Genomic DNA, 14503 nt, shown 5'->3' on the forward strand with positions numbered 1-14503 from the left:
GTTGATAGCAAAAGCACAAATTTTCGTGGACACCCAAAAAGGGATTATAATCGCCTATCAAACCATCACTTCTGAATAGCACAAGTCATGATCCAAAAACACTGAGGCAGAGACTCGTGACATTTCAAACACTTACCAACATCACATCCTGCAGCATTTGCCATGGAAAAAAATACATCAGAATCGTAAAAAACAACAACAACAACAACAAAAACATTTGGGATTAGGTTCCCCCAAAATATGCCATTTGGGGAATTAACAAATGCCAAACAGAAAATAGTGTATCAAAGAATGCATGAATGAGTTAAAGGGTGAATGAATAAATGAATCAATGAAATTACTAAATTGACACGAATGAGCGAATGTGTAAATGAGTGAGTGAGTGGATCCATCAGTGAATGAATGAGTGAATGCACGAACGAGCAAGGGAGTGAATGAATGAACGAGTGAATGCGTTCGGCTCATATATGCATCTTTTTACACAATTGTCAAAAAAAAAGACCGGCATTACCCAATAACGAGTAACCCTTTATTGCTCAGTGACTGTTTTTTGTCAAAGTCTTGATGTCCCAAAAGGATTCTCTGCCAATTGACTGTCTGTTGTCGTACTAGAGCGGCACCAAACTATCGGAGACAAATTCCTTGTGTTTTTTGGACATACTTGGCAAATAAAGAAAAACAACACCGTTGGCTGAACTTTTACCGTTTTTGCGGTCGCGTCACGTGACGGGCGAGCACTCTGTCGCTGGCCATGTCATCAGTGTCGGCACCGTGACGGTGCAGCGGAGGAGGAGGAGGAGGAGGCGGTCGGCCAATGAGAGCGCAGCAGCGGCCAAGCGGCCAGATGGCCGAGTGGACGCCCGGGACAACAAACGGAACGTTGACAGCTGACGGATTATAGGCGGTGTTAGCACGCGGATTCCTGTCGCCTTGTAAACTGCAAAAGGTGTGTGGGTGTGGCCAATCACAGTCAAGCACTTCACCTGCCAATCAGAGCCATTCACATGGTCATGTGATCAGTTCGGTGACACTTCTGAAGACGCCACAAGATGCTCTTCATTGAAATCCAACTAAGGAGCTTGCCAGTTAACCACTTAACTTTCTAGCTAACCCAAACTAACCAGCTAACTTGCTAGCTAACCCTAACTAATCATCTAGTTAACCCACCTAGCTAATTAACTAACCAACCAACCAGCTAGTCAACTAACAAGCTTGTTAAATAAGCAGCTAGTTAACAATGTAACTGATAAAGGAGTTCACAAACTACTGTAAGTAAGTGACTAACCAGCTAGTAAATGATTTTACTACCTAGCTAACTAACTGAGTAGCTAATGATCAAATTCATTGACCTGTTAGCTAACGAGCTAACTAATAACCTTGCCAACTCAGTAAATAGCAAGCAGCACATGCCAAAAGTCACTTCCTGTCTTCTGCGTGGGCGTGGTCACTGTCAAACTACATCGAATCACAGTTGACTTTGATGGTCACTCGTTGGTTCTAAACACAACTTTTATTAGGTTAATGTAGAGACGCACAAAAATGGCACAAACAACTACACTTATTTTTTTCTTTTGGACTACGTCTTCTTCTTTTCTGTTCATTTTTCGCATGTTGAGCTCTTGACTGCCCCCTGTGACCACATCACAACAAAACAATCAATTGGTGAAGGTGCAAATATCCTAATCCCCGCTGAGATCAGATCCCTCCCCAATCCCCCCCATCGCTGGGCTGCAACAGACAGCCTGACACACGTGCACTCTCATTGATGATACGTGCACAAGCACACACACGCACACACACACACACACACAGACACAGATACACTCAAACACACGCACCCATAAAAACACATACAGTTGAACCTCAATAAAACGGACCCCGATATAACGGATATTGGATAAAACGAAGCACCGGAACCAAAATGTCCCAAAAAATTTTCCATTTGTCACTTAAACTGCCCCCCTCCTTGAGCCGTCACCTTATCGAGGTGGAGGGGTTTGTGTATCCCAATGATCCTAGGAGCTAAGTTGTCTGGGGCTTTATGCCTCTGGCAGGGTCACCCATGGCAAACAGGTCCTAGGTGAGGGACCAGACGAAGCATGGCTCCAAAAACCCCTATGACGAGTACAATAAATGGATTTAGGTTTCCTTTGCCCGGACGCGGGTCACCGGGGCCCCCCTATGGAGCCAGACCCGGAGGTGGAGCTCGAAGGCACAGCCTGAAAGGGTAACGTGGGTCCCCCTTCCCATGGGCTCACTACCTGTGGGGGTGTCCATAGGGGTCGGGTGCAGTGCGAGCTGGGCGGTGGCCGGAGGCGGGGACCTTGGCGACCCGATCCCCGCCTACAGAAGCTGGCTCTAGGGACGTGGAATGTCACCTCTCTGGCAGAAAAGGAACCCGAGCTGGTGTGTGAGGTCGAGAAGTTCCGACTAGATATAGTCGGACTCGCCTCCACGCACAGCCTGGGTTCTGGTACCAGTCCTCTCGAGAGGGGCTGGACTCTCTTCCACTCTGGAGTTGCCCACGGAGGGAGGTGCCGAGCAGGTGTGGGTATACGTATTGCTCCCCGGCTCGGTGCCTGTATGTTGGGGTTCACCGCGGTGGATGAGAGGGTAGCCTCCCTCCGCCTTCGGGTGGGGGGACGGTTCCTGACTGTTGTTTGTGCCTATGCACCAAACAGCAGTTCAGAGTACCCACCCTTTTTGGAATCCTGGAAGGGGTGCTGGAGAGCGCTCCCGCTGGGGACTTCATCGTTCTGCTGGGGGACTTCAATGCTCACGTGGGCAATGACAGTGAGACCTGGAAGGGTGTGATTGGGAGTAACGGCCCCCCCGATCAGAACCCGAGCGGTGTTCTGTTATTGGACTTCTGTGCTCATCACGGATTGTCCATAACGAACACCATGTTCAAGCATAAGGGTGTACACACGTGCACTTGGCACCAGGACACCCTAGGTCGCAGTTCGATGATCGACTTTGCGGTCGTGTCATCGGACTTGCGGCCACATGTCTTGGACACTCGGGTAAAGAGAGGGGCAGAGCTGTCAACTGATCACCACCTGGTGGTGAGTTGGCTCCGATGGTGGGGGAAGATGCCGGTCTGACTTGTCAGGCCCAAACGTATTGTGAGGGTCTGCTGGGAACGTCTGGCGGAATCCCCTGTCAGAAGGAGTTTCAACTCCCACCTCCGACAGAACTTTGCTCATGTTCCGGGGGAGGCGAGTCACATCGAGTCCGAGTGGACCATGTTCCGCGCCTCCATTGGTGAGGCGGCCGACCAGAGCTGTGGCCATAAGGTGGTTGGTGCCTGTCGTGGCACCGGTAGTTGGAGCCGCTCTTGTACGACAACAGACAGTCAATTGACAGACATTGAGACATAAAGACATTGAGAAAAACAGTCACTGAGCAATAAAGGGTTGCTAGTTATCTGGTGATGCCGGTACAAATTATTATTATCATTTTTATTTATTTATTTATTTATGACCTACCACTTAGAGCAGTTTGAATGACTAATACAGCAATAGTCCGGTGCATTGACCATTTTGCAAAGGGCGCCCAGACTTCAAGGAATGTTTGCATTTTAAAGTGATTAGTAACGCGATAGTCTGGGACAATGTTGATTGTGCAAATGTTGCAGTCACTGTGCAAGTGGTGCAGATGCTACTCTGGCATGAGTGGCCAGTATTGGTCAACAACAGATATGCAAATAGTGCAACGTGGCGAGACTACCACAGTGAGTGCACAAGTAATGTATAATTGGCCCGACAGAAATGTGACAACAAACTCAAGACAAAAAAAAAATTGGCAGCATGTTGCAATGGAAATGTAAGTATACAGATATAGATATGACTAGATCCAATTCCAAAAGACGTTCCTCTCGTGCCTACCTGGCGGCCATGTTGAATGCGGGGCATTGACTTGGCGGCCATGTCATGATTGTTCTATCTATTGTATATTGCGCATAGACTCCAGCGTAGAGAGAGAACGGCATGGCTGCGGTGTTAACTCTGAGGAATACAAAACACAAGTCTCTGGAGTCTGGAACATGCTTTTTTTGGTACAGTAAAAATTTTTGTGAAGCTGTTCGCCTTTGGCAACGGATTTGGAAGTAGGAAGCACACTAATTCCTCGCGGCTCATGAAAGCGATTCGCCTATGATGAGTACTGTACGTCAACAACGTCACCCATAACCAAGCATACCGACGTGGCAAGTTTGGATAAAATGTGAAACTTTAAAACATTTTCAAGCTCTTTTAATATTTATTTACAAAATCTTCCTGGGCGTTTAAGGCAACAGAAAAAAAAACTAAAAAAACAATAATTTTGTACTGTACAGTAATATGGGTACACACAAAAAATAGTGCTTCAATGTAACGGACAATCTGCTATAACGGACACCTCGCCCCTATTAGTTAGTTAGTGTTGTATGGAGGTTCCACTGTACACAGAAACATACACACACCTACAAAAGAGGAAGGAAGGAACGTAGGAAGGAAGGAAGGAAGGAAGGAAGGAAGTTTTCCGCATTTTGTAATTACAAATGTAAAACCCCTGCGCTCATCACTTTCCTTTCCCGTGAAACCCAGAAAGTGCTCCTGATTGCGAACACGTGACATTCTCTGTGCTGTTCCACTGCCATATCCAATACCCTGCCCACCCCCTCTCTCCCACACACTCACACACGCACACAAACACACACATTCACCCCCCTTTACACTCCTCCCCCTCCCCTCGGGTTTCTCATGCTCCCCTGATGTATAATAGATGAGGCAGTAACAGGCACGCGCACAGGATCAAGTATCACATTCCTGCACGATGGGGGGTGGAGGATATGGTATCCTAGCATGTATCAATCCACACACGTACGCGCAGGGGATAATGGCAGCGTATCATCAAATTACGACGACGATTCACTTGCCACCAACTGAGAAAACATCAAAGGCAGCTGCCGATCAAAGCAAACTTAAGCAATCTTACCATCATCGTGAGGACAGCCAAAGAATCCGTGCCAGGGGCTGCTTGGGTGGGGGGGTCGTGGATGGTCAGAAAGGTGGGGGGGACCGACCCAGCTGTCCCGTCATCAATCAAACATCCAAACGGGTAAATCCCATCACATATCGCCAATCATCATGCAGATTGCACGATCCTGCAGATCGTGCAGGTGCTGCCCTGCCTTGATCCGGGCGGGGTCCTGGCTCGGCTCGGCTCGGTAACACGTGACAAATAAAAAGCCAGACAATTGCGAAATCCCGTTGTTCCACCTTCTTCCTCCCGCACGCCTCTGCAGTGTGCGCGCGCACCAAACTGTCAGTGTGTGCGTGCTCGTCTTATCTCTTCAAAAGCCACCATCACGCTCAAGTCTCCTCGACCAACTTCAAGACCTTCCTTGCTTCCTTCCATGCTTTATTTCTTGCTTCATTCTTCCTTCCTTAGAGAGGTCGTCTCCAGAGTGCTTGAGGGAGGCGGGCACGCGCAGGAATGAGCGAGGGAGAGGAAAAGAGAAGAAAGGAGAGAGGATTGGAACAAAACGACAAGCCCCGCCCTCCACCGGTGGCCATCTGTCAATCACACGTTTGTCCTGTGGCCCGAGGAAGTCCACGCCATGCACACATGCGCAGAAGCAAATTAATTGCCTGTCAGAGTGTAAAAGAAAAGATGTGAAGATCCATCCAGCTATCCGTTTTCTACTGCTTATCCGAGGTCGGGTCGCGGGGGCAGTAGCTTTAGCAGGGACGCCCAGACTTCCATCTCCCCAGCCACTTCATCCAGCTTTTCCAGTGGGATCCCGAGGCGTTCACAGGGCAGCCGAGAGACGTAGTCTCTCCAGCGTGTCCTGGGTCGTCCCCGGGGTCTCCTTCCGGTGGGACGTGCCCGGAACACCTCACCAGGTAGGCGTCCGGGAGGCACCGAATCAGATGCCTCAGCCACCTCATCTGGCTCCTCTCAATGTGGAGGAGCAGCAGCTCTACTCTGAGCCCCTCCCGGATGACCGAGCTCCTCACCCTATCTCTAAGGGAGAGCCCGGACACCCTGCGGAGGAAACTCATTTCGGCCACTTATATCCGGGATCTCGTTCTTTCGGTCACGACCCACAGCTCGTGACCACAGGCGATGGTAGGAACGTAGATCGACCGGTAAATTGAGAGCTTCACGTTTCGGCTTAGCTCCTTCTTTACCACAACGGACCGATACAAAGTCTGCATCACTGCAGACGCTGCACCGATCCGCCTGTCGATCTGCCGTTTCATTCTTCCCTCACTCGTGAACAAGACCCCAAGATGCTTGAACTCCTCGACTTGGGGCAGGATCTCATCCCCGACCTGGAGAGGGCACACCACCCTTTTCCGTCTGAGGACCATGGTCTCAGATTTGGAGGGGCTGATTCTTATTCCAGCCGCTTCACACTCCAGTGTGAAATGGAGATCAAAGCTTGATTAACCAACAGAACCACATCATCTGCAAAAAGCAGAGATGCAATTCTGAGGCCACCAAACCAGACCCCCTCTACGCCTCGGCTGCGTCTAGAAATTCTGTCCATAAAAGTTATGAACAGAATCGGTGACAAAGGGCAGCCTTGGCGGAGTCCAACCCTCACCAGAAACGAGTCCGACTTACTGCCGGCAATGCGGACCAAACTCTGACACAGCCCGTATCAGGGGGTTTGATACCCCATACTCCCGAAGCAGAGGCGTGTCGACCGGGACAGCCCACAACATCCAGAGCTTTTAGGAACTCCGGGCGAATCTCATCCACCCCCTGGGCCTTGGCACAAAGGAGCTTTTGAACTACCTTGGTTAACCTCAACCCCAGAGAGAGGAGAGCCCACCTCAGAGACCCCAGACTCTGCTTCCTCATGGGAAGGCGTTTCGGTGGAGTTGAGGAGGTCTTTGAAGTATTCTCCCCAGCAGCTCACAACGTCCTGAGTCGAGGTCAGCAGCGCCCCATCCCCACTATACACAGTGTTGATGGTGCACTGCTTCCCGCTCCTGAGACGCCGGATGATGGACCAGAATTTCCTCGAAGCCATCCGGAGGTCTTTCTCCATGGCCTAACTGAATTCATCCACGCCCGAGTTTTTGCTTCAGCGACCACCAAAGCTGAATTCCGCTTGGCCAGCCGGTACCCATCAGCTGCCTCAGGAGTCCCACAGGCCAAAAAGGCCCGATAGGACTCCTTCTTCAGCTTGACGGCATCCCTCACCGTTGGTGTCCACGACAGGCACCGACCACCTTACGGCCACACCTCCGGTCGGTCGCCTCAGCAATGGAGGCACGGAGCATGGTCCACTCGGACTCAATGTCCCCCGCCTCCCCCGGAACATGAGCAAAGTTCTGTCGGAGGCGGGAGTTGAAACTCCTTATGACAGAGGATTTTGCCAGAAGTTCCCAACAGACCCTCACGATACGTTTGGGCCTGGCAGGTCGGACCGGCATCTTCCCCCACCATCGGAGCCAACTAACCCTAACCCACTAGGTGGTGATCAGTTGACAGCTCCGCCCCTCTCTTCACCCGAGGCGGCTCTGGGAGAACATGAGAGAGACTTGTTGCGTGAGAGTATTCAGGGAGTCCATGATTTTGCAGAGGGCTTTGTCTTGTCTGCCGATATGAGCGCCCTGGTGGGTGAACGGGTCCCTCAACACTTCCATTGTTGCTGGGTCCATGATGGCCTGAGTATTCTGTAACAATACTAATCATATCAGCTTAGACTGGACCCAAAAGCAGACTGAAGTGGAGGGAGTAGGTTTAGAATGGTTTATTGAGGGTTGGCTCAAGGTAAGGATATTCAAGGCGAGATGGTGGACTGTCGGGACAAGGAGCGAGCAGGAAGCGGGGACGTGCACAGGGGGGGTTGTTTGGTGGCGTGGCTGGAGCGGACAGCGAGGCGGTGGGCACGGGAGGAGCACTGGAGACGAAGAACACAATTGGGTGAGTACAGATGCGGGTCGTCGGATAGTTAATTGCATACAATAAAAACCTGGAGGTACGAGAGTCGGCTGGTGTACCACAATCAAGTGTCAATACTAAGCAACTCTGTACACCAGTTGACTGACTAACATGCATGTTGTATGGTGTTCATTCACTAATAAGTTCCATAGAAAAGCTTTAGGCTTGAATTGCTTGTGCTGGGACCACTAACAATAACACAAGTTATATTAAGGTATCAACTCACAGGTTCTTACAGGTGTTTAGACACTAAAAATATTCTCATTAGTAGCACTGCCTTGCTCATTTTCTACATCGTGTCGTGTCCTACCCTTTTCTGTCCTCTCTCATCTTGTTCTCTTGGTTAGTTGTTGCATGTCCTCACCAGGTGTCTCCACCCCCCCGACCCGTCCACAAATAAGAACACGATTTGACTGTTGTCACGTTACGTGTGCTCAAATATCTAGATTAACTATTGTTCTGTTGTGGTTCGCACCCCTATTCCCCTTGTCTGTTGTGTCCCTCGTTTTATCCCCTAAGAACCGTTTCTGTCGCGCTGCATTTTCAATGAACATCAGAATAAAAAAAATGTAAGAATAAGCAGAGGGAGTTTTTCAAACTCCCCTGTTGCACAGCAAAACTGTTCCAGCACAAAAGGCACACAGATCCATCATTCTGCATAGCCATGCAGCTGAGCAGGACAGTCGAAAAAAAAAAAAACAATGTCCATGCATTGCCTTCTTTGGGAACGTCGCCCCTGCCAACGTGGCTGCCACGTAGTCATGTTGGTTAGCCGGGTTGCCACAGCGCCCTGGTGTATCGAGACAGCTATTTTGACGTGATTGCGCTGACATTAATCGTTCAGTGTCTTAATTAAAGAGACGCTACAATTGAATACATAACCTACATACTGTAAAAATCAAAGGAAGCCAAAGCAAAAAAACTTATATAGCGCATTTCATAGACGAGGTAATTCAATGTGCTTTACGTGACTAAAAGCATTTAAAAACAAAGAAAAAAAACAGATAAACATTTAAAACAAAGAGAAAAAAATAAAAGTACAATTAAAACAGCGCGCAGTGCAGGAAGATCATTTAAGAGTGGAAATACTGGACTTAAAAACATAAATTTTTGGGGATTACCTCACTTCTGCTGGCAATTTATTTAATTTGTGTGCAACATAATAGCTAAATGCTGCTTCACCATGTTTGCTTTGGATATAGTATTTATTTTTTGGATGAAAATGAATTGGCGGCACGGTGAGCGACTGGTTAGAGCGTCTGCCTCATAGTTCTGAGGACCTGGGTTCAATCCCCGTCCCCGCCTGTGTGGAGTTTGCATGTTCTCCCCGTGCCTGTGTGGGTTTTCTCCCACATCCCAAAAACATGCACGGTAGGTTAATTGAAGACTCTAAATTGCCCGTAGGTGTGAATGTGAGTGCGGATGGTTGTTTGTTTGTATGTGCCCTGCGATTGGCTGACAACCAGTTCAGGGTGTACCCCGCCTCCTGCCCGACGATAACTGGGATAGGCTCCGGCACTCCCGCGACCCTTGTGAGGAGAAGCGGCTCAGAAAATGGATGGAAAAGAAATTGATTTCTGGACTTTTTTTACCACGTCAATCAGAAACGCTATGAGATCTGTGATTGGATGATCGAGGATGTGGAGGCGGAACTCCCGCCGAGGACAGATTTCCGCCTTACGCCACGGAGCAGACAACTAGTTTTCAGTTTACATCAAAGCATTACGCATTTCTGAATTTGTCTCTGTAGAGTTGCATTCCTTTACACTACATATTCATTTGCAGGTTGTTGTTTTTTATGTTAAATTCCATCCATCCATTTTTTACCACTTATCCGAGGTCGGGTCGCGGGGGCAGTGCAACTGACATGTCGTTCATAACATAGATACCTATGTTGTGAATTTTATAAAACAAGTCATTTTATCTTTCCAATTACAAAGGGTTCAGTGAATGCGCAGATGAAACTGCGGAGTTCAGAACCTCCAACAAGGTTAAAAACAACTGCGTTCGCATTACGTTAACATGTGGTTAGTAAGAGGATAGCATGGAGTTAGCATCTGTGTTTGTGTTCATGTGTGTGCGTGTATGTGTGCCTGTTAGCATGAGTGTGATAAACAACACTTGCACACATGTGCTCGTGTGACTAGGATGTGTGTATGTGCGTGCATGTGTGTGTGTGCCGGAAGTCATGGATGGTCTCTCCATGCAGCAAAGCTCAATTTTTACTGTGGTCATCTCGCCTCATGCTAGCACAACGACATGGAGGCTGCTTGTGTGGGTGCGCCAATTCATTATTTAGTGCCTGTGCGTGCGCGCGTGTTTGTGTGTGTAGGTGCGTGCATGCGCGTGTGTCTGTCTGTGCGTGCGTGCTTGCACAGTGTTTGTATTCCCATCACGTCTTCACACTTCAGCGCTCATCTGAGACTCGGCAGCATTGAGGACCGGCATGAGGTTTCCGTTTCCTGCCGCAACTATCATATGTGCATGCGCACCCAAACACACACACGGACACACATGCGCATGCACAGACACTCACTCACTCACACTCACACACACACACACAATGGACATCATACTTGAATGCATGACAACACTCGTTCCTTCATTAACTCATGAGAAACATCACGCCATGATAAACATTCAGCAAACATACACATGACACCATGTCAAACTTCCCAACTTGACATGAAGAACATGGGAATCATTACATCATGAGAAACATCAAGCCCCGAACAACATTATGGGCTTATGCTATATGAGGAATGTCACATCATCAGACATGTCACACCATGATAAACATCCTGCCATGAGGAACGTCACATCATTAGATATGCACCACCATGAGGAACATAAAAACATGACAAACATCAGGCCAAGAGTCAGAAAAGATGACAGTAGTTAATGTTGAGGCTTCATTGGTGTTTACGAATATCATATCCATCCATTTTCTGAGCCGCTTATCCTCACTAGGGTCGCGGGCGTGCTGGAGCCTATGCCAGCTCTCTTCGGAAAGTTGTATAAATACATGGATTTAACTTTTGTCCGAAGACGGCAGCCATAAAGAAAACTAAAATATTCGTAAATTTGGCATTAAACTATAACGCCATCCAAGCATAGTCATGCTCGTTAGCGTAGCATACACAGGAAGTCTGCTAACCTGTTTTCCGGGTTTGGTCCAAGTGATGTTCTGCATATAGCGGAATCGCTCCGTCTGGTGTTGACTCCTCGCTGGCCAGGAGCAGAGTCAACTCCTCCTGTCATCCCGGCCGTTCAAAGTATATGCATGGTGGATGAAGGAAGGACTATAAACTCTTTCCTATCCTACTTTTCATTTCTATTTTAAAAGGACTTATTGTCTGTTTACTTTTGCTTTGAAGAGAATAGAATAGAATAGATGGCAGATACCAGTTGTCAGTAGCTGTGTGACTGTTGGATTCCTGGAATTTACAGAACAAAGACTTTAAAGCACTTTATTGTTTAAATGTTATGGAGTAAAGTAATGTACACGACGCAGCAATTGTCTGGAAGGTTTATGATTTTTGTTGGGGGGGGGGGCGGTGAACATTTTACGGTATATTGAGTTGAAACTGTTGAAACTTTTAGTAGTGAAGAAAATACTTGAATTTATCAGTTGTAGTTTCAAGTCTAACAATTATGAAGTTGAATAAAGTACCCGTCTGCTGTCCAGTCTATGGAACTGGCCGTAAAACCTGTAAAAAGCAAAATCAAAACAGAATTACTTTCCCAGGTTACCGATTACATTTTTGAAGGAGTAATTCAGTTGCTAAAACTAATGAATAAGTATAACTAATGAAGGCCCTCGCACGTGATATACTGATGTCATGATCATACGTAGACTTATTTGTGCACTGTTATGTTGTGTAACCTAACCTCAGTATTCAAATGTTCTGATAATCACGTAAGTGTGAAAAGTACACGTCAGCCGCAAAACAGGATGTTTTGTCCCAAGAAGAGATAATGCTGCGACCTTGGCTCCACCCTGCTCAAGCTTTAAACACCGCCCTGAACACTGTATATCATCTCGCACCGAACGCTGAGAAAGCGCACATTTGAGCACATTTTGTGCAGCTGCAGCCTTTGCCTGTAGAACATTTGTACCCAGAATATTCTGCAATAAAGATCTTAAAGAAGTTCATTTCCAGTCTCCGATTCGGACTCCAACATTCTCATCATCCGAAATTCAACGAACACGCGAAGGACTGGCGGAGAGATACCATCCTTCAACACTAACTAGCTTAGTAATGCCTAGATCGGACTAGAGGATTTTATTATCCTGTTTGCTATTGTGGCCGATTTCTCAGATGAGGCCTGACACATTTTGTCAGGAACAACAAAACTTCTTGTAGTGTGACATAATCCACAACCAACAATTTGGCCCTACGGTAGCCCTACGACGCCAAAAGGAAAAGTCTAGAATGTTTGATTTTTGTAGGTAAATCTTCCGTGTAGCAACTAGCAACCCTTTATTGCTCAGTGACTGTTTTTTTTGTTTGTTTCTGTCTCCAAAGTGTTCTCTGTCAATGGAGCGTCTGTTGTCGTACTCGAGCGGCTCCGACAAATTCCTTGTGTGTTTTTTTGGACATACTTGGCAAATAAAGATGATTCTGATTCTGGTTATGTTATGTTATTATGATATTATTGTTAGTATTTGATGATAACTATTGTTACCTACATGTTGTTGTAGGTTAGAACCTTTAAATGGCTGGTGCTGCGTGTGTGTGTGTCTGTGTGTATGAGTGTGTGCGTGCTTGCGTTTGTGTGTGTGGTGATTGGTAATAACTTCCGAGATCGGAAAACAACAGAAAGTGCAAGATTCACCTGGTTTGCCCCAAACACAATTACACATACTGACAACACACACACGCACATTGATCTTTTACTGAGCCACATCCTCACAACACCCACGTGCACACAGCAACAGACACGGGGTGCATGCACAACTCAACAAAATGACAAATGACCCGCATGAACAACTACATGAACAATGTCAACAGGAACAATGACCATATGAATAACGACAACACGAACAAAGACAACGAGGTGTTCTAATGCCTGCCCCCTCCCCCCTCCCCCCTTATGAATGTGTCTGGTGTGTTGTTGCCTTTGTGTGGTGTTTAGAGCGCTGTGTGGCTGATAAGAGGAAGCGAGGCGCCACGTTGTTGCCTTGATAAGACAGCAGCAACGGAGCGGCGGCGGCGGCGGCGGCCGACGTTTGTCGACGGAAGACGATGACACGATATCGCGTGAATGGACACACAGCACCTGATTAGCATGTGGCACACGCCCCCAACATGGAGGAGCACTTCCTGTTTGTGCATACTTGGCAAAAAGTGGGAGCCAATCACAAGTGAGGATGCGTCCTATCAGGTCACACACGCCTGTAGTGTAAATTGGTAGTTCATTAATGAAGGATGAATTCATTCAATGATTAAGAGTAGAATGTCAGCAGTCTGCGTTTGATCTAATCAATGAACGTACAACTTTGAATAAACAAGTTCGACTTAAAAATGCAAGTTTAAATGAACCTCGGAGCACCACCCAATTTTGATGAATCGGTTGCATATCAAGTTCAGTCTCCTATCTTTAAGGCTGCGACAGCAACTGGAGTTGTTTTACTCCGTGGCGCTAACACTTCACCACACAAAGTACGGCATCAGGTCCATCAGGTTAGTTACACAGACAACTGCTTATCCTTGCTTTGCTTGTTGTATTTAACATGCGGACAATCAAAACTGCTGAAAGGATTGTCGGTACCCTCCTACCCACCCTTGAGGACTTGCACGCTGCCAGAACTAAGACAAGGGCGTGCAAAATCCTCTCGGACCCTCCGCATCCCGGTCACCGCCGGCTCTTCCGGCTCCTTCCCTCAGGTAGGCGCTACCGATCGATGCAAACTAGAACTAGCAGACATTCCAACAGCTTCTTCCCTCTTGCCATCAACTTCTTAAACAGCTAGCCTACAATTCCATTGCAACTGTTGCCAATTGTTTTGCCTTGAGTTTGTTGTCACATTTCTGTCGGGCCAAATATATATTACTCGTGCACTCACTGTAGTAGTCTCGCCACGCTGCACAACATTGTCCCAGATTATCGCACTACTCGCTTGAAGTCTCGGCGCCCTTTGCACAATAGTCATTGCACCGGACTTTTGCAATATTAGTCATTCGAACTGCTCGAAGTGCTAGAGGACAATTGTCCCAAAAAAAACAAAAGAAAAAAGTACCGGTATTACCAGATAACTAGCAACCCTTTATTGCTGTTTTTTGTCAATGTCTTTATGTCTCCAAAGTGTTCTCTGCCAATTGACTGTCTGTTGTCGTACTAGAGCGGAGACAAATTCCTTGTGTGTTTTTTGGACATACTTGGCAAATAAAGATGATTCTGATTCTGATTTAACATGCTCTATAATGCCAATGTACATTTTCAGGGTTGGCACTGGGTCATGAAACCTCTTTGCCAATGTGGCTAAACAGTATAAAAATCTCCTGGCCACACTTGTGTGTAGTTAGCCACAAAATCGATGTGGCTAATCCTTTAG

The 14503-nt window shown here is 47.3% G+C and overlaps 2 protein-coding genes across 10 annotated transcripts in view; one reads left to right on the top strand and one right to left on the bottom strand.

The window, feature by feature from the left end:
• Nucleotides 1–5409, bottom strand: part of si:cabz01090165.1 (uncharacterized protein LOC100333421 homolog) — a 43687-nt gene extending 38278 nt beyond the window's left edge. For 2 of the 4 annotated variants that reach the window (XM_061781787.1, XM_061781781.1), the window contains exons 1-2: nucleotides 4978–5409; nucleotides 3888–4007 (exon numbers count right to left, since the gene is read on the bottom strand). The gene's annotated coding sequence lies outside the window, so the exon portion shown is untranslated. The remainder of the gene's footprint in view (nucleotides 1–3887; nucleotides 4008–4977) is intronic. The other 2 variants (XM_061781786.1, XM_061781779.1) reach the window with 1 other exon arrangement.
• Nucleotides 1–14503, top strand: part of LOC133482116 (uncharacterized) — a 35794-nt gene that overhangs the window by 3634 nt on the left and 17657 nt on the right. For 3 of the 6 annotated variants that reach the window (XR_009789693.1, XR_009789694.1, XR_009789695.1), the window contains exons 2-5: nucleotides 5434–7926; nucleotides 13084–13312; nucleotides 13554–13631; nucleotides 13708–13835. Coding sequence is in view for 2 of the 6 variants with exons in the window: in XM_061781795.1 (XP_061637779.1) it covers nucleotides 13257–13312; nucleotides 13554–13631; nucleotides 13708–13835 (262 nt within the window). In the remaining 4 variants the exon portion in view is untranslated. Of the gene's footprint in view, nucleotides 1–5413; nucleotides 7927–13083; nucleotides 13313–13553; nucleotides 13632–13707; nucleotides 13836–14503 lie in introns of those variants that run through there. The other 3 variants (XM_061781796.1, XM_061781795.1, XR_009789696.1) reach the window with 3 other exon arrangements.

The sequence above is a fragment of the Phyllopteryx taeniolatus genome, chromosome 8, assembly GCF_024500385.1.
Source record: "Phyllopteryx taeniolatus isolate TA_2022b chromosome 8, UOR_Ptae_1.2, whole genome shotgun sequence".
NCBI lineage: Eukaryota > Metazoa > Chordata > Actinopteri > Syngnathiformes > Syngnathidae > Phyllopteryx > Phyllopteryx taeniolatus.